The sequence below is a fragment of the Panthera leo genome, chromosome D2 (genome assembly GCF_018350215.1).
Source record: "Panthera leo isolate Ple1 chromosome D2, P.leo_Ple1_pat1.1, whole genome shotgun sequence".
Lineage (NCBI taxonomy): Eukaryota > Metazoa > Chordata > Mammalia > Carnivora > Felidae > Panthera > Panthera leo.
Genome location: NC_056689.1, coordinates 36,527,326 through 36,554,166, shown reverse-complemented (window position 1 = coordinate 36,554,166; position 26,841 = coordinate 36,527,326). Strand labels below are relative to the sequence as shown.

The 26,841-nt window shown below is 44.3% G+C and overlaps 1 protein-coding gene across 8 annotated transcripts in view; it reads left to right on the top strand.

Moving 5' to 3' along the window:
* The window catches only part of KCNMA1 (potassium calcium-activated channel subfamily M alpha 1), a 726,269-nt gene that overhangs the window by 635,626 nt on the left and 63,802 nt on the right, over positions 1–26,841 (top strand). For all 8 annotated transcript variants that reach the window (XM_042909283.1, XM_042909282.1, XM_042909285.1 and 5 more), the window contains 3 exons: positions 13,761–13,884; positions 17,909–18,133; positions 21,367–21,559. In XM_042909283.1, the coding sequence (XP_042765217.1) occupies positions 13,761–13,884; positions 17,909–18,133; positions 21,367–21,559 (542 nt within the window). The remainder of the gene's footprint in view (positions 1–13,760; positions 13,885–17,908; positions 18,134–21,366; positions 21,560–26,841) is intronic.

Genomic DNA, 26,841 nt, shown 5'->3' with positions numbered 1-26,841 from the left:
CCATTGGCTGCTCCCCTCCCTTTGATTACTGAAATACAATTATGGCCACTTCCCCCTACTTTTCCCTCCCTCCATTCACTCGCATCTTCCTGGCCTTCCACGGCCACCCTTCTGGGACACAGACGGGGCAGTCCTCCATGCGGTCCAGGGCACAGGTTCCCATGGAGGAAGCCCCTGGCCCCATGTCCTTTTCCGTTATGATCATCTCTTCCTGTTAAATGTTTCCTTACCAGTCCTCTGCCTGCCCATTCGCTCAATCTTGCTGGGGTGTTGCTGATTTACATGCTTGTTTACACTTTATGAGGAGCAATGAAATGCACCAACTGCCAAGCTTCTCATTTTTACGATGCCAGTTGTCATGCTACCATTCATTTCCTATTTACTCACCTTTAGGTAATCGCCTTATCTAATGCTAATAGTTTTATCCATTTAAAGTAGAGAAAAGCCCAGGCGCTTTCTTTTGCCTAAATTTAGAGAAGCAAATAAATAAATAAAGAGAAGTCTGAAAAATCTGAAACCTTTGGAGCCAAATTCCCTGTCCCTGTTTGCTATGTAAAGTATGGCTCATTTCTTTGATCTTGAGTAATAATAATTCTGAGGCGTTATACTGTTTTCATATGCTTCAAAGCTGTGTCAAAGTTTTGCTGCTTAAGGGTACTTCTTTATTCTGTTGGCTCTTGGGTACCAAGATGACAGGTCTTCTGTACGAGGTGGAAGCTTTAAAAAGTCGTAGCCTTCAGCAAAACATCAAATTACCAAATCCAGGGTAACATACTTCTACACAAATGCCTTTCCTGTAGACATATTATACCATATATATTAAATACTTTAGTGTTACACGCTACATTTTATGTGCAATAGAAAGTGATGGTTTGAGGTAGCCTTGGGGGGACTTTTTTTCCACAAGCAGAAAAAGCTAGTGTATACCGTATCAAGTATGGTTTTTACAGGACTTTCTGCCCGAAGGCCTTTGTAAATAAGTAATGATCAACAGATTGGCTGTGGGTTTTTGAAAAGCATGCCTATGTCAGTTTGCATGATGGGGGAGAATTTTCAAAGTGGGTCTTGCTTTCATTGCCTGTTGGAGAGGGACTGAGGGAGCAGTCATCCCGGGCTGGAGCTGTCTGCTCCGTGGTACATCAGAATTGCTAAACGTGGGTCAGGCGGTGAGCCGAAGCTTGCCAAGCTACGGAACTTGGGTTTCTGGTATTGGTGCCTTTGGGCTACCGCAACGGCCACAGCTACTTCTGTACCCACCTGCCCACCGCAGTCTCACTTGCGGCTCAGCTGAAACAGCCTGTCCCATGAGGAGTCAGAAAGTCTCAGACACTCCTTCCTTGCCATGACTTTCTGTGTCCCAAGTGCTCTGGAGACAAAGACAGGGTGCTGAGCCGTCGTTTTCCCTTCACTTCCAGCATGTGCAGTTTCGTTTGGTTGGAATACCTGGCCCTGACAGTGAGGCTGCCAGGACCTGTTTCTGTTATACATCTCTTGTTGACTGAAAAGAGAGAGGGGCTCATGCAGCATCTGGTGGCTTCTCCAGGTCGTCCCACCTCTTCACATACTCCCTTTCTCCTCTGCAGAAGATAGGGCTCCTAGGTCCTATTCCTCATGACCTGAAAAATCCATAAAGGAAGCTAATGACTTATTTGAAGTGAGTTTTTCGACATGAGTTTGCGGCTTGCTTGTTTGAGCGGAATCAATCATTCTGAACGTGGAAAGGTTTTAGTGGCCTATGGGCAGTGATAGGAACAGCTCCAAGAGAAACCGGAGAGCCCAGAATGGGCTAGGATGGGCTTTAATTTACCACTGTGGCTTCTGCAAATAAAACAGGCTCTGCGCGAGGGTTTCTTGCAAACCATCCGCCAGCATGAAATGCTGCCGGGACTCTGCACTGATGGTCTTTGTCTCCCCTTTGTTCTGGTATCAGACATACCCTGGTTTTTCAGTGTCACTTAACTCTCGGCACAGTCATTAGGTGAACAGCTTCGTTTTGTGTGTCTGGATCCTGATGCACTATGTTTTTTAGTCACTGTGACAGACAACAACTCTCGCAGCCAGACTGAACCAAATGGCAACCGTCTGTGCTCCAAGCCAGGCATTCCTGTGTCATGACAGATAACCTTTGGCTTCCCATCCCCCAAAGGAGGAGCGGGCCATGGAGTTTCCCAGATTCTTGTTATTCGCGTTCCTTGTTGGTCTCTTAACATGGAATGATTTAAGGAGTTTCTCCTAGTTTCCCTTTAAAATCAACAAGCACTCATTGTCCACTTGTCTCTGCTACTGAGTCTGTGCCTTGGGAGGAGGGCTGTGTTTCCCTTCCATTGCAAGGCCGTAGAGGGCAAGCATATTGTCTCTAGATAACTAAGTCAAGTGTTCTTAATTTGGGGGTCTCACAGACCCCACAGAACATCAAATGAAAGCTCTCTAGAAAGACTCTCTAGGGGGGAAAAAAAAGGACACTGGGCACCACTTTGACTACAACTGAAGCAGATTCATGGACTGCTTCAATCCCTGCCCAGCTTACAATCATATTCAGTTCTTTCCACAGGCACCTTCACGTAGTTGTATTCACAAATTCTGTTGGATCCTAGGAATATTTCTCCATTGGGTAGGCAGTACAGAGTAAACGTCTGGGCTCTCGCACCATATTCTCAAATGGGACCCAAAAATGCTGTGCATTTCAGCTGTTTCTGTTCCTTTCCTCAGATTAATTCTCACCCAGCAAATGTTTATCGAAGTCTACTGTATTCAAGGCCTAGAACGTCTTTGAGGAGTGAAAAGTAAGACGGGTTAGAGTAGGTCTCTGTCTTCAAAATGATCACAGTTTAATGTAGGAGACAGACAAGCGTGTATGGCAAAATAGAGTAGAAGGAGCTTGGAGATGTACTAGCAGAGGCCGTGAGAACAGAGAGAGATGTCATTACCCCTAGTTTGGGAGGCTGAGGCTGGTTTGTGAAGGAAGGTTTATTAAATCTACCCCTGACTGATGAGGAGAGTTCTCTAGTAATACCAATACCTACCCTTGTTCATTGTACTGGATGCCAGGGATCACCATTCCCAGAGTGTTATGCCTTTGAGCACACTGAGTCCTAACTATAACTCCATGAGTAAGAATTATACTTTCCCCCATTTTACCCATGCAGAAGCTGAGTAACTGAGATGTAAAGTCTAGTGAATCTGGTGAGTCTTACCTAATTAGGAAGATTGAACCCAGGTGGTTTAGCTTCTAAGCCCATATTATGAACTCTTTCACTGTTCTGTCCAATGGAGGAAATAAGGAGAATGCTCGGGCCATTGTAAGAGGCTTGGTGTGGTTGGAGCAAGGGGTCCCTGGGGTGACATAACTGGAGCTGGAAGTATGAGAGTATTCTTGCACCTACTTATGTAAGCCTTTGTCTGTCATAGGCATTGGGAAACCTTTGCAAGTTCTTGAGGAGGCAGTGTTTTGGGAGGATCACTGGTGACATTGTCAGGAGATGTTTAGGACTCTCCATCAGGGCAGCCTTGTGAAGATACACGTTACAGAAATAGAGAGGTGTGAAGGGAAGGCCCAGCCAGCCCCAGCCTCTGCCAAGGTCCTTTGGGTGCCACACCACTCAGGGTCTCCTATAGAATAGTGGAGCAGAAGTGGGCCCCACTCTTCCCAAGAAGGACACACAGCATTCCTGACATCAGTTGATGTTACACCTGCTTCTCCAGGACCTAGGAAACTTGGAGGAGTAAGATAGAGGGGCCATGAGCCATGACGATTCATGTAGGATGTGTTGGATAGACAATTTACCGAAGAGATGGCCCACAGCCAGGCTAGCAAGGATCACTGGCAATACTGAAAACAGAGGAATTGAACAGGTGAGGGGAGTTCATGTCCCGAGACCTAGAAAATATTAGAGATCAGTTTGCTGAATAGGAGGGGAAATATGATTTGAGGAAAACAGATTATCTTCTTGGGCATTTACTGATCATCAACTGAAATAAACTCATCTGCTTGTTAAGGCCCATTTCTCTCTTTCACCTCATACCTTTTATAGGGTCTTTGGTGAGGACTGCCAACTTGAGAGGTTCTCGTAATAGCAAATGGCAAAATTTCCTGAGCCCAGTCCAAGTTGGGGACAGAATGCCACTCTTGCTGTTCTTTGCAACTGGCAGAATGAAGAAGGAAGGCAGGGACAGCTTAGCCAAGTAAATTCACCTCTAAATGCACAAATAGCAAGTGACAGGCCCTCACAGGACTGGAGAAGAAAGAAATAGTGGGGCTCATCATACCAGGGCTTGGGTGGATTTGACACAGGTCTCTGGACAAGTTGCATGTGCAGCAGAGGGTTATTATCCCAACCTCTCGTTTCGAGAGCATCGTGCACGCTCTCCTCTAGGACGGAAGAATCTGTCAGTCCTCCCAGGTTGTCTCCCAGACACAAAGGCAGTAATTTCCTTCTTGCTTTTAGAGTGGTGGCTGCCTACCAAGAGATGACGTATTAGGTGGCAGTAGCTCTTGACTGTTTACTTGTTAGGCAGGGAAAAAAATGTATGTAGATAGATACAGAGAAGTTGAAAGGGACTTTAGTTTTGACAGAGTGGCTAGAGCCTGGCCTGAAGAGCCAGAGGTGGCTCCAGAGATGGCCATCTAGTGGGGGATGGGGGTTGGGTGGGTGGGGGGGAATTGGGGACAGCTGTGTCTCAGGAGAGATGCTCATTACACAGGAGGGCGGGGGCAGTGTTGAGGAATGAGCCAAGGTAGGAGCCAAAAGTCAGTGTCCTTGCAACATAGCAGGAAATAGTATCCACCCAGAAATGAAATACACCCCAGAATGAGGCAGATTATTTATGGTGCTGAACACCCAGCTATGAGCCCTTTTGAGGAGGTCTGCCTGAGACACTCTTCAGCACAGTCAGACACTCACTTGCATGGCCTGTCGTTCTTGAACAGGACTTAGTTACTAACTGCCTTGTTTCTTTCGTGGAGTGGCAGAAAAAATGAAAAGAAAGGAGACTAGAAAACTGACTTTTAAGCGTACTTCACAAGAACTAATATTTCATTTGCCTTTTTCTGTTTGCTTATTCGCTGATTAGCTCATGGGAGTGGAAGTCAACAACAGAGAGAATATGAGTGTGGCATCCATGTTGGGAACCCCATCAAGTGACACAACAGTTCAGGTTCCAGAGAGTCACAGAGAGGCAGGGTGGGCAACCTGGATGTGTTTTTGTCATCAGTCCTGTAATTATCCATTTAGATAAGAGGTCCAGGACTAGGGTGAGCCATATGAAGTGCCTCCTTAAATTCCGCACCTAGACACTTTGCTTGCATTGCTCTGTCCCTGGCCTTGCTGGATAGAACCATAGCCTTTTAGTCGGTATGCTGCAAACAGTTGCTATCTCTGGTAGGACTGACTCAAACCATATAGTTTCTCCATCTGGGCAACACTTTATAGCAATGGTTCTCAAACTTAGGCATGCATCAGAATCATCTACAGCATCTTGGTAAAACAGCTTGATTCAGTAGGTCTGGCTGGGCTTGAGAATTTGCATTTCTCTCCAGCTCTCAGGTGATGCTGATGCAGCTGGTATGAGAACCACTGCCTCCGTAAGTCAGAACAGTGAAAGAAACCTGATGTCATAGGGGCTCTCCTTACAGAAATGTTCAGACTTGACAGTGGAGCACTGAATAGTTGCTTCGTTCAGAACACCTGTCTTGACCACCACTGGCGATCAAACATGAGTCCTCCCTGCTGATCAGCTACAGCATCTGGATCCAGGAACACTCCAGACAGCGGGGCCAGTTAAAGTCCCGTTTTCAGAGTCTCCCTTTAGATCAAGATGCCCTGTTTCAAATATAGTCCTTGAAAAGCGAAAAACAGTGCAAGAGCCTTGGTTGTTCCCACAGCAAACTGTCTCAAGATATCAAAGGTGAGTAAACTGTCACTGGGCACATTTTCTGGTCTCCCTAAAAGGTCTGGTGAGTTTGCATTGACTGGCTTAAGAGTCAAGGAATTAGAGTCAGACTAGAGATCATTCATCAGTTCCTCTTGTTAGTTGGTTGTTTATTAAGCATCTGCTGTGTCCTCTGCTGGGTTCTGGAAATTTGCTAAAGAGTAAAATAGGAGTTCCTTGCCCTCAGGAAGCTCCATATCTAATGGATGAGACAAAAATGCAAATTATTATCTCTGAAGGAGCATCTCTCACTTCTATAGGAACTCCTAGGAAGGGAAAACAACTGTCTCTGGTTATGGAGGAGGGAAGCTTCAGGGGGAACATATGAGACAAACTGTGAGGCCTCAAAAATATCCCAACAGATCCACAATGGCACTTGACATTGATAGATCCACCCCACAGAATTAGTTTTTGCCACCGGGACAAGAAGCCTGCAGAGGGCTGAAAAATTCTCTCACGTTTTATCCAGCCTCTGATCTCCCAGGGAGACCACTGCAGGGTGGGGCCTCAGCCTACATGGGATGCGTGGAATGACGAGAGAGCCTCTATGAGATGATAAATGAAGCCCCAAAGCTCAAGCAAGTAAAGGGTACAATTCAGAAACAATATTACCGGGCACCTGGGTGGCTCAGTTGGTTAAGCATCTAACTCTTGATCTCAGGGTCCTGAGTTCAAGCTCTGAGCTGGGCTCCAGCTTGAACCTACTTAAAAAAAAGAACAAAGAGCATGTTGTAACTTTCCTTTTTCACCCCCCTCCTTGTGTGTGTGTGTGTGTGTGTGTGTGTGTGTGTGTGTGTGTTTTGGTTTGTTTACTTATACTTTAATGTACATTTCTGAAGGCCAGTGTTGAACCCACTGCCACAGAAAAACTGGGATTTGCTGTATTTGCCTGGAAGGGGAACTGTGCTCTTTAAAATATAATACCGGCTTCCTCACAGCAGGTTTGCTAGAAAAGGGATTTGTGGTTTTGCTTTAGGCACTTGTCTTCCAGGCAAGCTTTTTGTGTTTCTGCTGTAGCAGGGCATTTAGTTCACTTCCTCAGATTAATTGATGGCAAGTGGCATTCCTCGCTCTGCAAACCCTCAAAACAATGATCTTCTATTCTTTATTTGAAGTCAGGCATACTTAATTTCTAGCTGTGGACTTTGGAGGTGTGAGCTAAGATTCAAGAAGCATAGATATGAAAAATTTAACTCACTGGAGCTCCTTGGTTGCTATAAAAATGAGGGTATTCCTGCACAGAGCCTTCAGATACCGGGACAAGGCAAAAGCTGTCCCAGGCTTAATCGATTATTGAGGCTCTCCTTAGCACGTTGTCCTGACAAAGGCTCTTGGGGCAATTTCGTACTGATTATTCACACAAGCTGTGCATTTCATGAATGCCCGCCATGCTGGTCTGCCTGTCTTTGCAGCTCAGGGCACTGTACTTCAGGGCTCTGCAATGGAGAAGGAACAAGATCCAGCTGCCTCCTGTAAGTGGGAGGGGGTGGAACGGGGCCAAGTGGCATTGGCTTCCGGTCAAGACCTGTCTGTTCAAACCTTGCCTCTCCTCTCTCTGGCTGAGCCACGTTAGCCATGTTACTTATCCAGTCTCTTTCCCAGGCACACAAATGTGTAGTCACAGCAGAAATTACATGCAAGTGTTACCTTGATGAGTAAATCATAAAAGGTAGGTAAAAATTTCAGCCCTGCAACATTTGTAACAATTCAACTCACAGTGGCTAGCCACTCATAGTAGCAACAGTAGTAGAAATAATTGTAGTAACTCTGCATTTGTATTATTGAAGTGCTGTACCTTTACTGTCTCCTTTCAGAGGAGCTACAAAGAAATGGGTGGGTTGTTAGCAGAGTATAAAGAATGATAATAATAATGGTAGTTAACACTTCTTGAAGGAAAGCTCTGTGTCAGGTTCTATGCTAAGCGCATGACAGGACTTTACTCATGGAGTCCTCAAATGGAATCCATTAAGTCATGATGGTGATTAACACTCATTTTACAGATGAAGACATTGAGACAAAGCACAATGTAACAAGTGGTAGATAAGCCAAGATGTGGAGCCACTGTGCCATATCATCACTAAGGAAATAGTGGTTTCCCGCCCTCAGTGATCCACCCCCAAAATGTACCCTTTGGAGAACGACTCTTGGTTCAGATGAATACATTAACTAGCTGGTGCACAGGCTTCCTTTTTCTTTTGAGCTGGGTTGTCATAGGTATTGATCCAAAATGTGGATACAAGTTAAAGACTAGAGAGAAGTTCCCTCTTAGATCTAATTATACACGTGTGTTGGGGTGAGGTGGTGCTGAGGAGGGAAGGGACATGGCCCAAACTCTTTGAATAAGATATTGTGTATTTCTGGTATAGTTCCACGTATTCCTAAACTGGTGGCAGGATGCTTTTCTCCATGAAGTGAATAGGTGAGACTGAAGCACAAGAAGGGCAGCTGGGGTTCCTTCTAGGGTCTGATATCTGATACTTCATGCCCCTTTTTCAAGGTGGACTCTTGTATGAGTTTCCTAAGGCTCTGCCATGTATTCTTGTGGTCTTAAGTAAGATATTTACTATTGTTGTCTTAAGCAACAGAAATTGATTTTCTCATAGTTCTGGATTTTGAAAGTGCAAGATCAAGGTGTCAGTAGGGTTGGTTCCTTCTGAGTAGGAGAAGGAAGACTCTGTTCCAGGGCTCTCTCCTTGGTTTCTAGATGTCTGTCTTATACCACTATCTTCACATGTCACATGTCTTCCCTCTGCACATGTCCATGTCTAAATCTCCTCTTCTTATAAATTAAGCAGCCATATTCAACTAGGGCCCATCCTAATGGCCTCACTTTAATTTAATTACTTATTTAAAGGCCATATTGTACAATATAGTGACATCCTGAGGTACTGAGAGTTTACAGACTTTGTAAACTCAGTGTACAGACCTTGTGGGGGACAAAATTATGCCCATTTAACAACTCTGCAGCAGATAGACCTCACCTCACGGCATTCCTGTTATCCTAAAATAACGCATGTACATGGCTCAGTGGTAAATGACAAATGAGCCTTGAATCAATTATGGTGCATTTTATGGGAGTCGAGATTACTTTGTGGGTTGGGGAAATGTATAAAATAATTAAGATAGGAAAGACAGTATCTAGTATTGCCCTTGATTCCAACTAAGTGGTCACTGAGGAATTGTCTGAGGACATTTGAATGGGTTCTCTTAATCATTTTGTGAATCAGTGATGCTGGGATGCTTTGTTCAGAGAGGTTTCTGGTGGTCTTCCTTTCTGTGTACAACAAACTGCCAGGTTCTTCTCCTGGGCCTCCTCTGACCATGGCACTGTTGGTTGTTGTGCTCAGTGGCAAATGCTTGAACTTTCTTTTGTTTGTATAAGCTCCATCAATCTCAGTTTAGCAGCACATGTTCCTGTAGCCAACTGGCTCTTCACTGTTCACCTATGTCAGAGACCTCTCAGGAGTTCAAGTCAACCTAAGCCACTTGAAGTTACTACAGGAACAGACATGGTAAAGAAATTTATCCTGTCTGGCTCAAAGTGGTTATGGATGCTCGTGTTGCTGGAATGAATCATATTCCTCCCAGATGGAAAAACAGTTATGGTCCTTCATGGAACTCTAGAGTGATCAGTCTTAATTCTTCCTATCTCTCATCTTTGCTCCAACAACAACCTTTCTTCAGTTATTTAGTGCCTTCTGGCTTTTTGATGTCTGGCAGTGGCCAAGTATTTCAGAATCCTAGCCTTGTCTTCCTCAGTGAGAGAACAGTGCTTCAAACCTTGAGAGTCTTCTAGGTTCACCCTATGTTTTCAATGAAATCTCTATATTCCAGCTTTTCTGGAATGTCTCAAGTGACGAGAAATCCACTGCCTTGGGACACAACTCCAACAACAACCTTTCTTCAGTTATTTAGTGCCTTCTGGCTTTTTGATGTCTGGCAGTGGCCAAGTATTTCAGAATCCTAGCCTTGTCTTCCTCAGTGAGAGAACAGTGCTTCAAACCTTGAGAGTCTTCTAGGTTCACCCTATGTTTTCAATGAAATCTCTATATTCCAGCTTTTCTGGAATGTCTCAAGTGACGAGAAATCCACTGCCTTGGGACACAACTCATGTCATTTTTTTTTTTTTTTAAACCTTCCATTTTTTATAACATTCTTTGTGTTTGGAAACTTGATTTTTGTTCTATTGAAATTCCACACATGGTTCGTCGCCTGTTCTGAATCAGTTCTACACAATCAGTGGATTCCATCTTCCATTCGATGACCACCATTGCACATCAGAAGACAGCTACTGTATGGGGCGCCTGGGTGACTCAGCCAGTTGGGCATCCAGCTTCGGCTCAGGTCATGATCTCACAGCTTGTGAGTTCGAGCCCCACGTCGGGCTCTGGGCTGACAGCTCGGAGCCTGGAGCCTGCTTCGGATTCTGTGTCCCTCTCTCACTGTGCCCCTCACCCGCTCATCTCTGTCTCTCTCTCTCTCAAGAATAAATAAAACATTTTTTAAAAATTAAAAAAAAAAAGACAGCTAATGTGCCTGGCCTGAGTCTTCTATACCTCAGGTTGGGCCACTACCACAGCCAACATCTTCAACCGTGGTTGGGGGTGCCATGTGTGGGCTCATTTGGGCCTCAGTTCTCTGAGCAGGTTCTAATGGCTGCTAGTGGATCAACACTAAAATATGCTTAGATTGCTCCTCACCTTTCAGGGCTCAGATAAAATGTTACCTTCTCTGGGAAGCCTTCCTTAATGTTTCTCAAATACCAGGCAATTAACAGCTTCTTTCTTGGTATTTTCATACCACCTTGCATGATATGACACTCATCACGGTGTATCACAACTATTGATTGACATTCTCTCTTTCTTGCTGTATTATGACCCTCCTTTTGACTAGGGACTGTGTCTTCATCATTAGGATATCTCCCATTCATGAATCAAAATAGAAAATTTATGTTTATTGGTTGTTTGACGATTTAAGAAATCAAAGTTTGAATTCCAGGTACCCTGCTGGCCAGAAAAGAAAATATCTTTGTTTGAGGAGATTTTTAATGTTCTTCAGATAAAACTTTTTGAGGAATATCTTGGATGATACATTTAAGTTATCCAGGCCAGGGTGAGAGGTGTGTAGGGAGTACCTACTGCAACAAGGCATACCACTGAGACTTCTCTGATGCTTCTAGATATTCCAGTGCCAATCATGATTCACAACCCTAGTGTCAAACTGCACCTGAAACTAATATAAAATTGTATATCAACTCTATTTCAAGAATAAATAGGATTTTTTTTGAAAAATTATACCTGCTTTCTCCAAACCCTAGCCCCAGTTTAATGAGGCTTGACATTAAAAAACTATTTTTTTGGGGCGCCTGGTTGGCTCAGTAGGTTAAGTGTTCGACTTCAGCTCAGGTCATGATCTCACAGCCCGTGAGTTCGAGCCCCGTGTCAGGCTCTGTGCTGACAGCTCAGAGCCTGGAGCCTGCTTTGGATTCTGTGTCTCCCTCTCTCTCTGCCCCTCCCCCACTCATGCTCTGTCACTCTCACTCTCAAAAATGAATAAATGTTAAGAAAAAATAAAAAGAAAACAAAAGGCTGTCTTTTTTCTTCTTATTGAGGGACGACTGATCATCAGCCTTGTTTATTTACTTTTCTAAGATGAAAGTTGGAGGCCTTTGTGACCAAAGAATGATTCTTTCCCAAAAAGGTAGGGAACCCAAATGTATGTTCTTCCACCCAAGACACATATTTTCTAGAAGGAATTTTGGCCAGCTTGCTATATCATTTGCTTGCTTGCAGATTTTATGTAAATATTGTCCTGGCTGTCTTTTAAATCCTGAATACATTAGGGGCAGTACTCAGACCTTCTTGAGGTAATACTTCCTCTCTAACCAATAAACTGGGCAAGAGAATTTGAACCTGGCTCTATTTCTCTGAGGTAAATTTATTAAGATCCTCTTGCAAAATATGTTCTTCTAGGGCTGGGAAGAGTTCATTCTGTTCATTTTCTTAAATCTCTTCTCTTTGGTGGTTTCTATCCACCTACCTATCCCAGATGGTATCTACAACAACTATTGAAGATTCTTCAAGGATAAAAAAAATCAAAAGTTGCTCTTGCCCTGATCTGTGACCAGTTCTTAAGAGAAACTGCCATTTTATTTTAGTAGTTTTGACCGAGTTCAGTATTTGAAAGGTGGCCTGGTAGTTTACAACACCTTAAGACCTCCCAACAGCTCAGCTACTGAGACGCTATTCCAAGGTGGAGTGTTTTTCCCCTTTGAAGATTAGATATGACAGTTCCTATAGTAATCCAGCATGTTTGTTGAAGGTAACTTTGCAGGATTGCCTCACAGGGTATTTGTCATTTGGTATAGACTAAAAGCAAATTCTCAGGAATAAATAAATGCAGCGAGAATTTTCCCATCTTGAGTGAGGGTGGAAGGAATATTGAAGGGAGGGGAATCACAATAGATATCTTGAAAGATTAATTCTAGGTCTGTGGACCATTCCTGTCCCACTCTGTGTAGTGGATATATAAGTGAGAAGCATCAGAGAATTTTCAGAGGGAGAAATACTGAAAACTCAATAAAGATTACCCTTGGATGCTTGAAATAGATAACTTAAAAGGTAAAATCACTTGATAGTAAGTTTTTGGAATTTGAACCTATTTATATTTTCTGTCTTAAATTGGCAGTGTTATTTAGGGAAGATAGTTCCCCTGCAATGAGAGCTAGGTATTCCTGGAACATTGTCCCAATTATATGCGGTCAATGTTGTAGAAACCCAAATGACCTCCCCCCAAATGGGAATATGAAATCACTATCACAGATGGAACCTGACAATGGACATAGTCCAAGCTGTAGGAGTATATTTCTTATGCTGTAAGCCTGTTAGACCTGCCTGATTTTATTATAATTCCTAAGGTTGTTGGCGAAGATCTGCCAACCCACTGGAGGGGAAGTCTCTAGAGCAGCATCTTCCCTTTCCACCAGTAAACAAGGCAAGAGAGCGAATTCAAGACAAGTTTATTAAGATGCACCTGAGCGTGAGCTCCCATCCAAGGAATGCTGCAGCAGGGAGGCGAAGTGGGGGTGGGGGAGACCGTCATTGGACCGTTAGTGCAAATACAGTTGTCACGGCAAGGAGAGAGGGTGTTGTTTAGTATTGAAATCATGTATTCCAGATGTGGGCATTTGGTAGTCAATCTGCTCTGAAGTGACATGCTGCTGAATCTTTAAAGGGCTTCAGCCGGGGAGAGCAAAATCTGATTGGGCAAATTGCTAAAATATTTAAAGTGCAGCCTGTTAAAGCTTTTACTGCGAAGAGCATCACGTCAGAAGTTGTAGTCAGAAAGAGCAAGTAATTGGCTTTCCATCCTCATGCCAGTCAGTCAGCATGAGGCTCTATTCCTATTCCTTCCTCTTCATTGCCAATGCTAATAACAACCCTTTGGTGTGAGTGCATGCATGTGCGTGTGCGTGTGTGTGTGTGTGTGTGTGCATGTGTGCGGTCACTGGGGAGATTGGATAGCTGGTAAAATGAGAATAGGAGGGAGGGATATCCATGAAAAGGAGGCTAAATCCACAGAATGATGTGAAGGCCATTTTAGAGAAATAGGAACAGGAGGGGAAGGTAGAATTATTAGCTGATAAAGGTCACCTGCATTTCCAAGTGGTGATGGCAGTTGGGGTCGTTGTCTTTCAAAGAATGGGTTCTGTAAGCAAAAGAATGGCCTTCAGTGACAGCCACTTCCTGTGCATCTTTCAACTCCTCTGAGATCTAACTCATTTATAATTTATTACATTTTCCACTTAGGTTTTCTTGTCCTTTTCTCCCCAGGCATGACCCCTTGTTAATTCCTGGCAATGATCAGATTGACAACATGGACTCTAACGTGAAGAAGTATGATTCTACCGGCATGTTTCACTGGTGCGCACCCAAGGAGATAGAGAAAGTCATCCTGGTGAGTGACGGGCCACAGAATCCATGCTGTTCACTTCTGTCCCAAACTACATTTGCCAGGAATGGGTTTCCCTAACTGGATGTTGGGAAGATACAGTCCCTGGTCCTAATTATTTTTGATAATTAAAATTAGGGACACATCAAAGCAACTAGAACCCTCATCAGAATATGAACCAAGGATGGAATTTTAAATCTCTGAATATTTATTGGCTCATCATGATAGGGGATGGTCATGTGCTGTGTGAAAGGCATCATGGGAGGCAGTAGGTACTGTCATCCCTATGAATGTGGCTCTGCTTGGCTTCTTTACACCTTAGTTCTCTTTTATCTAAGAAGGTGAGATGAGATTGACCCTAATCCCTAGGGTTGTACTGAAGAGTAAAACCCACATGGGACTCAATAGTTACTTACTATTATTATCATTATTATTATGAAATGCCATGAGGAAATGTGAATGCTACCAATATAAGAAACAATGTTATTTGTTTATAACAACATCTTGCATTCTTCTAGGTAATAGCCTTGCGTATTTGGGATCCTGCCTAACGCATGATGCAAAATGCATTTGGCGATGATGACAACGATGACCCATGCATGGGTCTATCTCGGGGAGGTGGGAGCTCAGAGCCCTGTTTTGTGGTTGTGTCATCTCGGCAGCAGCAGTGGGCTTTTTCTGGTCTGTCCTAAGAATGTCAGCCTAGAGAACAATCCATCTACTCTCCAGACTTGTCTTGTTAACAGCTTTAGGTTTGAATGCCCACACCAGCTTCCCTACAGTTCATTGTCTTGCTAATCCATGAAAAATGGATTAATAGGAAGGTCAGGTGGAAGGGTTCTTTCTCTTTTTCGCCTTCTCATTGCAGATCACTGTGCCCTGCTTCTTTATGTCAGCGGGGAAAATCCTATCATTTCTGATATCATGGCCACCCTTCTTAGAAAAGGAGTCCCTCAGAATGGCTTTGTACTCTAATCCACCAGACTTCCCTGCGTTTTATTGGAATGTGTGTATATGTGTGTTTTCTCAGTTTAATTATAATCAAGCAATTAAGAGCCAATACAGGGTTGTGCTAGAGACTGTCTTGGAGGTGTGAAAGTCACAGACAAAAACACAGAAAGTCAGAATTCTCAACAAACAGCAATTGTCCAATTTACCAGGAGCGCAAATGGTTCTAATCACAAAGGTGCTCTGTGTATTTACATCCTGTTGTATTCACTGCACTTTTGCCCTGGTGAACCAAACTCAGAGTGGCACTACCCATCTGTGGCAGGTAAAAGGGCTTGGTGCTCTATCTGGAATCCGGGGTCTTAATGGCTTGCCTATATTCCTGAAGAGCGTATGGCTAGTTGACATCCAAACTGAGTTCCCTTCTGGCATGAAAGAGTTTAGGGAAGTGAGTTACTACCTGTCATCTGAAAAATAACATCATTTAACAAAACATTTTTAACAGGCCATTTATGTGCTAGGCACTGCTCTTGTTGCTGGGGGTACAGTCCCTGACTAGCTGATGTTCTAGTGGGGCAAAGAGAAGATCTCCAGGTAGATGATGAGTATAGAAAAACATTTCAGATACTGCTACAGTGCCATGAAGACAATCAAGCAGGGCCATGGGCTAGAAAGGGACTGGGAGGTGCTAGTTAGTGTGGTCCAAGAAGCCCTCTCCAAAGTCACACTGGAGCAGAGATGAGCATACTCAGAAGAGCCAGCTGTGTGAAGATGCTTTGGGGTTGCATGTACCCACTGGATGCAGGACACTAACTGCTCTGGGGGTTAGAAAATATGAAATGGCCTCAATCTTGAGGAAATGATCATTTAATTAGAAGATGTAAAATGTAACCATGGAACAATATATTTAAAGCTGTGTTATGAGGCACAAGATTCAAATCTAGGGGAGAAGGACTAGGATGTATCTAAGTGGCCAGAGAAGTCTTATTGGGTGCATGCAGATTGTGCTTTGAAGGGGTTAAGGCGATGAAGGCCCAGACTGGGTTAAGCCTTCAAGGATGTGTAAGAAACACAAGATGTGCATGTGAGTTGCTGTACTGGGTCTTAAATCTGGCAAAATCAGACTCTCCAGGAACTGGGGTCTTGACAAGATTCTGTGGGTCATGTTACTGTGGCCAATCTAAAGATTGGTATTTTGGTCCCCAGAGCTAAGCTCCTGTGGTCAGCCACTTTGCTAGATGGTGCCTTCCTCACCTCCCAGTGACTTCCTCAACTCCCCAGATTTCCAGCCCCCACTCTGAACCCAGGTTGTATTCCCGAGGCTCACTGAAGAGAGCTAGACTCCCAGGTGACCTGACCAATTAAAAGTAATTAGAAACCCCATCACAGCATGTTACAGACTCACTGATGCTCTGTTGGTGGTACCCAGGCACTCACACTTCCAAGCAGCCAAGGTAACTAACTCCAGGTCTTGTCTATGAAGCGGTGATGTGGGATGTGACTTCCCAGTGGGTCCTTCTTGGTCACCATTTATAAGACATTTCTTACAGCCCCTGTCGTAGGTATAACTGTATTATCACAGAGGGAAACCGATAATGGTGACAGCCCCTGCTTTATTGTAACGATCAGGGAGTGAAAGCTAGCTTCTTCTTCTCCTTGGGGGTTACTGTAATAACCCTGACATTGTCGTGAATTGCAATATTGGCATTTAGACAATCAATACACTGGTCAATTCTAGGGATTAAATCAAGCAGAGTTTGATATGTGCAGTGGACATTAATATGCCTCCCCCAAAGCATTGTGAGCCACATGGGACCATCCAGGCATGCAGTGAGTGGAGAGGGAGCAAGCAAGGCAAGAATAGGAGGCATTGGACCAGAAGGAGAAGCAGAGGAAGGCCCACTAACTGGCCTCCTGCGTTATTCTCTTCACTAACACAGTGAGCAAAGGGGCAGCAGTGGCTAACCATTTGTGTGGGAAGCTGGGGTCCTCCTCTCACTGGAGCGATTTTATTCGTTTATTTGTCTCCTTTGTAGATCCAAACCTAGGGTTGGGAGAAGACATGGGCTTGTTTCTCTGGCTGACCTTTCTCTAGATCCTTTTAATTGTTATTTGGGAATAGTCTTGTGACTAAAGTAATAGTCTGATGACTTTCACAGGTGGGCCACTCCAGGCAGTCCCTGGAAAACTCAAGGCAGCAGTAGACAGGGGTCAGCAAACTCTTTCTGCAAAGGATCATATAATAAATAATTTAGGTCTTGCTGGCCATACGCTCTATGTCACAGCTAATCAGCTCTGCCATTGCAATGTAAAAGCAGCCATAGACAATACCTAAATGAGTAAGATTGGCTGAGTTGCAATAAAATTTTATTGGAATTTAAATTTTATATAATTGTCCCATATTATGAAATCTTCATTTTTATTTTTTTTGCAACCATTTTAAAATGTAAAAACCAATCTTGGCTCACCAGCCATGGCCATACCAAAGCAGGTTGTAGACCAGATTTAGCCTATGAACCATAATTTGCCAGCCCCTGGCTGAGGATGTGATGTTCTACCTGTTGATGTGATAACATAGTGTGAAATCCCTTTGATGAGTCTGGAACTCAAAACTGAAAATTCTCAAGCTGAGACTAGCATAGGATCTGACCAATTTAATATCATTTCAGCAAGATAGACAGCAAAGACAACTCCTTTTATCAAAAATTTCATGTGAACTAAGACTTCTCTTTTTAAACAACATAAATATTACTATTCTCTCATATTTCCCCCCACCTAAAAATCATCAGGAAAGACCACCTGCTCATATGTATGATGGTATAACTTTCTTAAATCTTGTGACAAAGAAGGTCAGGTTATGTGTGGGTATATGTTTACATATATTTGTGACCCCAGTATAATGCACACACACATACTCAAATTGTAAGTTTATGTGGCATACACGTAATATTGATGAAATAAAAATAATAACACAGTGTAAGCACTCAGCAAATGTCTATCTTTATGAAAGTATTTTTTTAAATACTTACCAAAACACTGTGAGGTCTTTTCTCCAATGCTGGTGCGCTTTTCCATGTTGCAGACTCGAAGTGAAGCCGCCATGACCGTCCTGAGCGGCCACGTCGTGGTCTGTATCTTTGGTGATGTCAGCTCAGCCCTGATTGGCCTCCGGAACCTGGTGATGCCACTCCGTGCCAGCAACTTTCATTACCACGAGCTCAAGCACATCGTGTTTGTGGGCTCCATTGAGTACCTCAAGCGGGAATGGGAGACGCTTCATAACTTTCCCAAAGTGTCCATATTGCCTGTAAGTCCAAGGTCACATTATCGATGCTTTTTCCTTCTTTTCATTCACAAAAGAAAATCCCAGGTGGATATAGTAGCTGTAGCTTTGATCATGCCTCCGCTTCTTCATCCGGTTATGGGCCTGAGGACTCAGCCCTTCCCTTATGCTCTGTCTAGGAATATCTAAACCCTGGGAGACCTTATTAAAAGGAATTTGCAGCCAAGTTCAGCTGCTCATCAAGCATGAAGTTTAGCTGATACCAAATGTATTAACCATATCAATGTCTATACACTCTCTCTCTGTCTTGCCTACCCAAACCTAGTGCTTTGAGATATTATGATGCTTATAGCAGAATTTACTTATGGAACTATTTTTAGCATTTTATTTATGATATTATTAATGCTTCTGTGAATCTTGGTCATATTGCTTTCTGTTTTTAACTAAGTGGATTTAACAGAGTTCTTTCTTTATTTCTGTTGTATGGAAGGCCAGCCCCTTCCTCTGGCCACTCCCTGCCTCCCATTCATGTAGAAGCCTAGCAATATTTTCATAGGCTTGTATGTGTACGCACACATATGTGCATGTGATATTCTTGATTGAAAAATATGCTAGGGCCCAAATCTAAAAGGAACAGTTTGAAACTCAACAATTTAGTGTAAAGATGCAGGATACATGATCTAGGAGGCACGTAATTATTTCCTGATCATTAATCAATATATTTTTCATAAACTTTTAAACAATTCTAGATTTAGGAAACTAGTAAGCTGATTTAGTAAACACATGTAGTTAAAAATAATCACCTGAAGAAAAACAAATAGTCATACACATAGAAGAGCATAAGCAGATATATACCTTGCTAATTTCAGTCATGTTAGATTTGATTATGTATTTCCACAATTATTTTTGTACATGTGCTTTTACACATGGTCCCTTGGAACACATGGACTGGGTCTAAAAGTGTTTTGTAAAGAGCTTATTATTTTGCTGGGCTGTGTGTGTGTGTGTGCACGCACATGTGTATGTGTATGTGCGTGTGTGCACATGCACACAAGTGTGCATTCTGTATGTATGGGTGTTGGGTGTATGGGTAATGTTTGGTGTGTGTGTGTGTGCATTCTGTGTGTGTATATGTGTGTGTCTCCTGTGTGCCCTTGTATACATGCACTCACCTGTTGGCCTACATATGAATGAGCTCTCATATTTGCTGGTCCTTTTTAAACCCTCCGAAATTTAACACACTCAAGCACAGCATATTGTACAAATGGGCCTTCCTCTATGTCTTCACATATTTCATTGTTTAAACAGTGCCCCACGTATGGAGTCAGTCCAGAGAAACATGGTATTTCTATATATGTCATCGGTATTTCTTGAGTTTTGAAATCGTGTGTATACAACTATGCAGGGATTGTCTTATATCACAATTACTGCTGGATTCCCTACAAGGTGAAAATTAAAAGAATATGAATGTAGGCAATTGAGGCTTATGCACTGGCAAAATGATTCAGGAAGTTGGTCAGACTTACTTTGTACCAAGTGATCCCTGGAAAAGAGGGATTCTTCTCCTCTCAGAAGATACTGCTCCAGAGGCTGGAATTAATAGCTTCCCAGCCCCAAAGCACTAAATGCCTCTTGCTCCATAATGCCACTTTGCAGCAGTATTTTGGGGCCTGAGAGCAGAATCATGTCTCTCACTGAGGCTTCAAAGGGGGTTGATGGTCTCAATCTGAGCGGCCAAGTTCCATCATCCCAAAGCCCCTTCTCCAGGAAGGAGAATGGTAGGAAGGCATCCGGGGATATATGGGGGTTGGCAAACCCTCTCCCTACGTGGTCAGTGAGTTGAAGTCAACTCAAATCTTCGCGTAGGCAGAGCAGAAGCTGGATCCAGGCTGAAGGACCAAGTATGTGAACTCCAAAATGATGCCACATGGCCCCTGGGGAGCCCTGACATGGATGGCCTGATTAGTTCTTCTGTGATCCCTCCTGAGGACACAGAGCGTGTGGGGGTCATGCCTCTCCCCTCTGACACTTAACCCTTCTTTCCTACCTGTGCTTGCCTTCTCTTCCTCTCTGTCATTACCTCCTTGTTCTGGGTTTTTTTTCCCCCACTGCTTTTTTGTTGTTACGGGATTTTAAAAAATCTGTTTACTGGCTTATTTATTTTTAATTACACCGGTAATATACAAATACGTTCTTGTTATAAAATATTCAAACAAGACAGAAGTATGTAAAGTCAAAAACAAACTTTTCCCTTTACCCCCAATCTTATTCTCCTCCCTAGAGGTAATTACTATTATTAGTTTAGTGTATATTTTTCCTTAAATTTCTCTCCAAATGTACATGCATTTACTAGTGCATTCATAAATATATAGTTTTATTTTGTGGGTTTCTTTTTACATAAATGAAATAATACTTTTTAAATGATCTAGGACTTGTTTTTTTTGTGTTTTTGTTTTGCACTTATCCCACTATTTTAGAGATCCTGCCCAGGCTACACCTACATGGAGAGCTGTTTTGGTCTCTTTACCTGCTGCATAGACTTTCCTTGTATGTATGTCCAGTGGTGTATTCAACCATCACTCTGTTGTTGGTCAATTAGGCGATTTTCTTGCGCTTTTTTTTCTCTTGCTGAAAATTTACAATAAAATTATATGACTTGAAGCTTAAGTTCTTCCCCCCTCCCCTTTACAAGATGCACATTAATTCCATCCCTCTCACGTCCTCCAGGTTGAGCAGTGCTATCAGTCCCACCTCATCATACCATGCTCACTGGCTATTTCCCCTTGGCTGCATTGGAAATTCTAGTCAGAGCTGCTGTTTTTGCCCGAGACAGAAGTGACCTGCTATTAAATAAACAGGCATTTGAAACCCACCCCCTCGTTACATTCTGAAAGCCAGAGGTTGCCACAGGACAGTTTCTTAAATCAAGACAATTTCCAGGCAGGAAGAAGATGTAGAACCCTGGCATTATTCCTCTCCCTCGTTTGTTAGCAACGGCTTGATTGAGTGTGGAGAGCAAGCCTGAAATGCCGCCATCAGCACCGACTACCCTTTAGATTAGCACACAGCTCCTATTCCCTTGAATGTAGTTAGGCCAGCTTAATGTCAAGGCATAAAAAAGATACTTGTTAAATAATTTCCCAAAGCTCCGGCTCCATCTTTAATTTGTTTTTATTTTTTTTTCCCCTCTTTCCCTCTCGTCCCTCGGTCTCACTTTTGCTTCTTCTTTTTTTTTTTCCCTTTCCTCGATGCCAAAGGGTACGCCATTAAGTCGGGCTGATTTAAGGGCCGTCAACATCAACCTCTGTGACATGTGCGTTATCCTGTCAGCCAATCAGAATAATATTGATGATACTTCGCTGCAGGACAAGGAATGCATCTTGGCGTCACTCAACATCAAATCTATGCAGTTTGATGACAGCATCGGGGTCTTGCAGGCTAATTCCCAAGGTAAGGACAGCCTGTAATACTTCTCTGCTGTGCCTACAGGGGACAGGGGCTGGCAAGAGGGATATCCTTCACTCAGTAATTCAAAGAGGCTCACACCAGCCTGCTGGCAGTAAAACCTGTGGTCCGGGTGATGGCTTTCAAAGGGGCATCTGCCGCGTCTTCTTACCATCTCGGGAAGCAGGCTTGAGAACACCTGAACACCCACACTCCGAATAGCCTGCCTTCCCAGAGAGGAAAGCAGCCTTTCAATTGCCACTGCCCTCAGTCTTCCCAAACAGTGGCTCTGTGACCCGGGTCACCAGCTAAATGTCAGGCACTGAAAAGATGCTGGCTGAACAATTCCTAATGTTTCTCTGCAGTATATATTTTTGCCATTGACCTATGTTAAGCATTGCCATTGTTATAGCTGCATGGGGGTGTTAAGCTTTACCTTGTTATCCGCTGACCTACGGATGGTGACCCCCGGACAGCGGGGACTATAGGGACACAAAAAGTCATTTAGCAAGAGGTGAGGCTCATCAGCCCACACGTTCTCTACAGCAGGCATGCCAGAGTGAAATGAGGTACATCCACCTTCTCTGCTCTGCCCCCATCTTCCCTGTCATTTTCTCTGGGATCCTGGGCAGATAGCTGCTAGTAAAGATGTCATCTAGAAGTCTCAGAGAGGCAGCACAGCAAAACCTTGTAACAAACAGCTTGACTAATCTGAGCCTTGGCAGGACTGCTTCTGCGCAGGCTTGCCATGAACTGCAGGATCGTTGTCATAAGTGGTCTGCTGGATGGGTGACATTGGGTGCGTGGTGGGGGCCTGAATCCCATCATTCCAGGACCAAAGGTGGAGGGAGCACAGCCGTGAGAACTCTAGCTGCTGGGATATGAAGCGCGACCTTATTGACGGGATAAAGTTCAGCCCCATCTTGCAGCCCAGACATGTGCTGCTGGATCTTTTGTCAGCTCAGCACCAGCACCACCTCCTTCCAACATCTGCTCAACAGTGCAGCAAAGCTGGGAACGGCAGTTCCTAGAATCCTCTGCCCTGCACAGTTCTGGGCTGGAGTCTGCCAAGGAGAGCCGGGCACTGGGACGAGATCTGGAATTTGGAAGAGACAAAGAGACCTTGATTCTTTGGAGGCAGCGGCAGCCAGACCCTGAGCAGATGCGAGGTTCAAAGCAGCTTTTAAAGCAGCTTTCTGAGAATCACTGGCTTTGCTGCTAGGGACTGAGGGGCGTGGTGTGGCCTTCTTCGAGCTGCCTGGAGATCTGCAGTACCTCCTGTGGGGCTTGCAACTTGGTGTTGCGAGTGCAATGGCTCGTGGTGGCCTCTTTGACTTTTGTTCCTACAGCCCTTCCGATGGTGGCATCCACATCTAATTTTCTTTATACTTGGAATAGAGTGGCTTCTATTCTTGATGCAACCCTGACTGCTACGGTCTGAAGCCTGGTTTTCACCTCTCCACTCTGCCATCCTCTGCCTCTCCCCCAGATCTGAATCTTGGTATCCACTTGATCAGCTGGGCCTCAGGTCATAGCAACATGTCAAGGCTCTAAAAGAGAGTCTTACCTACCCAGCTGTGTACTGGAGAGCCAGAGACTGCCTTCTGTCCTGCCTGCTCAGGGAGCACAGGTGACAGAGGATATGAGGAGACAGTAAGTTGGCCTTCTGGGAGGTGGAAGAGCCAAGCCACCATTTGGTTCCTGCCTTTAAGTAGTTGTTCTTCCTCATGTGTCCTCCCAACTCCATCCCAGCATGGGCGTCCCCTGGGGAGCTTGTTAGAAATGCAGAATCTCACGCCCACCCCAAACCTCCTGGGTCAGAATCTGCATTCTAACAGGGTCCCCAGGTGACTCATGTGCACTGCTTTAAGGCACAATATTCTGCACGCTAACAAAGCCCGGTCCAGTGAACACGCTGACCAACCCGATTAGACGCTCCTCTTCTCCTGGCGGGAGCTAGCAAGGGGAATGGAAAAGAGTGGAAGCAGGAGAAGCGCTCCCTTCGGTCGGGGGGTGGGGGGCAGTTGGAACTGAGCAGGAGGGGCCGGAAAATACTCCCTTTCCCCAGCATGTCTGTTTTCTCCCAATTCAATAATTGTGATTGTCAAGGTCCATAGATCAGAATCTCAATGCCTGATTGAGTTACGTGTGTGTCTGACATGGGTGTTCCTTCCAGCTCTCATAAACCTGACCCCAGCCTCTCAGATCCTATATGATGGCCACGCTGATAAAAAGGCTTCCCCTCCCCTCTGCACATACCTGATTCTCAAAAGCTTTCTTTACTGTTTTAGGACAGGAATAAGCAAGGAAAATAGGCTTTGGCGGGAGATAAGGAAGAAAGGGAACGGGAGCATATTTTTCCTGCACAAAGAAGAGAAGGGCACTCCTTCTTTAGTACACCTACCCCCCAGACACACACACATACACACCAAAGGAGGCCAAGGATGTACCCCATGGCCAGGGGCAATTTTCAGACTCTTGGTCAGCAGTGGTGTGGAGCCCATGCCCCCCAGCAGCCAGCAAGCACTTCATTCTGCTCTCAGTGAGAGACTGCCAAAGCTACCGGCACACTGAGCCCATATTTCCCCTTGTTTTCTTACTCTGTCTGCCCTTCTCTTGTCCTTGGTTTCTAACACCCTCCTCTGGGGACACTCTGACCTTCCAAAAGTCCAGCGGTGGCCATCAGCACAGGAAGTGACTTTCTCTCTGATGGGCAAGTGCTCTGTATTCATCTTGGGCTGCTCATCACACAGCCCACTCCTTGGGTTTGTCCCAGCCCATGGGGCTGCAGGGACAAACTAGGTTTCCCTGTCACTGTCCCTCCGTGAGAACTGTTTGACCAGCTGGAACGCTCATCGGCCTCAGATATTTTAATTACCCTTCATCTAGGTATTTGTCACGACCACGCTCCAAGTAGATTGGAATTACAGGGTACAAAATGGATTTCGTGTTACTCTTTGCATGTTGGGAAGCAAATCTAACTTCCCCTGAGGGATAGCAACATAGATTTCTGGCCACTGCTACCCACTTTTCACCACTATTTATTCTGCAGTCCTTATGAAGCTGCATCCTCGGCTTTGTCTTGAGAGCTACATTACCATTTCTCCAAAACTCAGCAGGACAGAAGTGTGGACTCAGGGCAAGCGTGTATGCTCTGGGGCCAAAATATCCATGCATCTCAATGGAAAGTTTTTCTAGCATGATACCATGTAACATGAAAAATGTACCTTCACATTGAGGAGGTAGAGTCTTTGTTGAGATTTGGGTTCAGACACTTGCCAGTGTGCATTATCTGGTCTCTGAGACTAACAAAGCCTCTTTTTCCTCTTCTCTATTCACATTCCCTTTTGGTGCCACTGTTCTAGCCCACATGGTGTCAGAACTGACCCAGCCTAGGGACTTTGGACCAGACGCTTTCTGAAAAGATCTGAGATGTGATGGCTGGTTGTCAAAAACAATTACAGAGAAAGGTGGCATACCCCATGCTGGATGGTGTATCCGATGTGACAGTTGGGTCTATGAGATGCAGTTTTAATATACAGCAGGCAAGACTGCAGTGACAATTATATAAAGCAGGTGAAGCTGCTTCTTGCTGGTCAGCAAACATCAGCTCAGAACCACTTTACAGCTCTTTACCAGCAACTAAGTGCCTTTATTTACAGAGCGCCTGTCACTTCCCTTTGGCTGGAGAGCTGGTATATTATTTAGCACGTATTTATCTGGGGAAAACATTTCAATTTAAATCAGCTGGTACAACAGTGGCTCTTGCCAGACTGTTTCCCTGTGGTTCTAAAAGACAAGAACTGGCCTGATCTTGAAAGGGAGGGTGGGTAGAGGAAGGAAGGGCCCATTCTCAGAGAGCCACTTGAGTCAGTACCTGAAAAGAGGGGGCATGTGATTGAGTTTCCCTTTGTGCTTTTGAATCACATTATGAAATGAACATCTTATAGTTCCTTCCTGGCTAACCTCCTAGTGAAGGTAACTCTTAGAGAAAGAAATAGGAGTAAATGAGTGTCTGCTATGCATCAGGCACTATAAAAGCCCAGAACACAAAGATGACATGGATTCAGCACTCACCATCCTTGAGGGGCTCAGGTGAGTGGGTGAGATACCCCCATAAACAATTACCGTGCAATGAGACAAGGATGAGGCTAGAAACAAAAGAGCTCCTCGGTTTATACACTTCAAGGGGTTGCGAAAGTTTCTAAGAAGAGGTGACATTTGTGGATGAGTTGAATACATGTGGCTCTTGAGCACTTGAAATGTGACTAGTGTGACTGAGGATTTTTTTTTTCTCCCTTTTACTTAATTTAATAAATTTGAATTTAAATACTGGCATGTGGCTAGTAGCTACCATATTGGATGGCACAGGTCTAAGTCATCAGCTTGTTGCCGTTTTAAGGGCTGGGATCATAGGGCTGAGATGACAGGACAGCTATAGCGATGGCAGTCACAAGGGCCAGGCAGAGATTGAGGTGGATTTGTAACAGCAAAGATAGCCCATTGAAGGCCAGTCAGGTGGGATGGAGGTGTGGATGAGCAAGGATGAAGAGCTGGTAATGAGTTCTGAGGTTGACTACTAGGTGGATATAAAGTAAGCTGAGGGCTCAGGAGGAGAAACAGGCTCGGGGCAGATGGCAAAGAATATGGTCCTGGTTCATTTGAGTTGACAGTATATGTAGATATCTAACAAAAAATACAACCATACCCTGACTATATAGGGATAAAGTCAGGTTTGAGGTTGCAGACTTGGAAATCATTGGTGATGGATGGTGTATAGGCCTCGAGAGTGGATATTTCCCAGAGATAGAAGGCAGAGCAACCAAGAGAGAAGGGCCAAACCTGGAACCTTGGAAATGTCAACAGTGAAGTGACAAACAGAGGGAGAGAATCCAGTGAAAGGGCCTGAGGGCAAAGATTGAGGAAGTAGGAGTGGGTACTATCAAAAGTAAAGGAGAAGAGAGTTGAATAAATTCCAGATAGCAATTTAGGGTGTATCCTAATTAAGTGTTGATGCATATGTTTTCTTGAATAGACTGTGAGCTCTTTGAGAGGCGAGGACCATTCTTCTTTTGCTCATCTTCATGTCCCCAGTGCCTCTAGCACAGGACCTGACACAGAGTTGACATGCCATAAGAATTTGTTGGGCTGCACTGATCTGAAAGAAAGCAATGATTAGCACTGTCAGATACTACAGGAAAGTCAAGTAGATGAGGTCCGAAAAGAGGCAATGGTGCATTTGACCCTCAGGAAGTTGTTGACGACCTTGGCAAGAGCAGCTTGAGTAG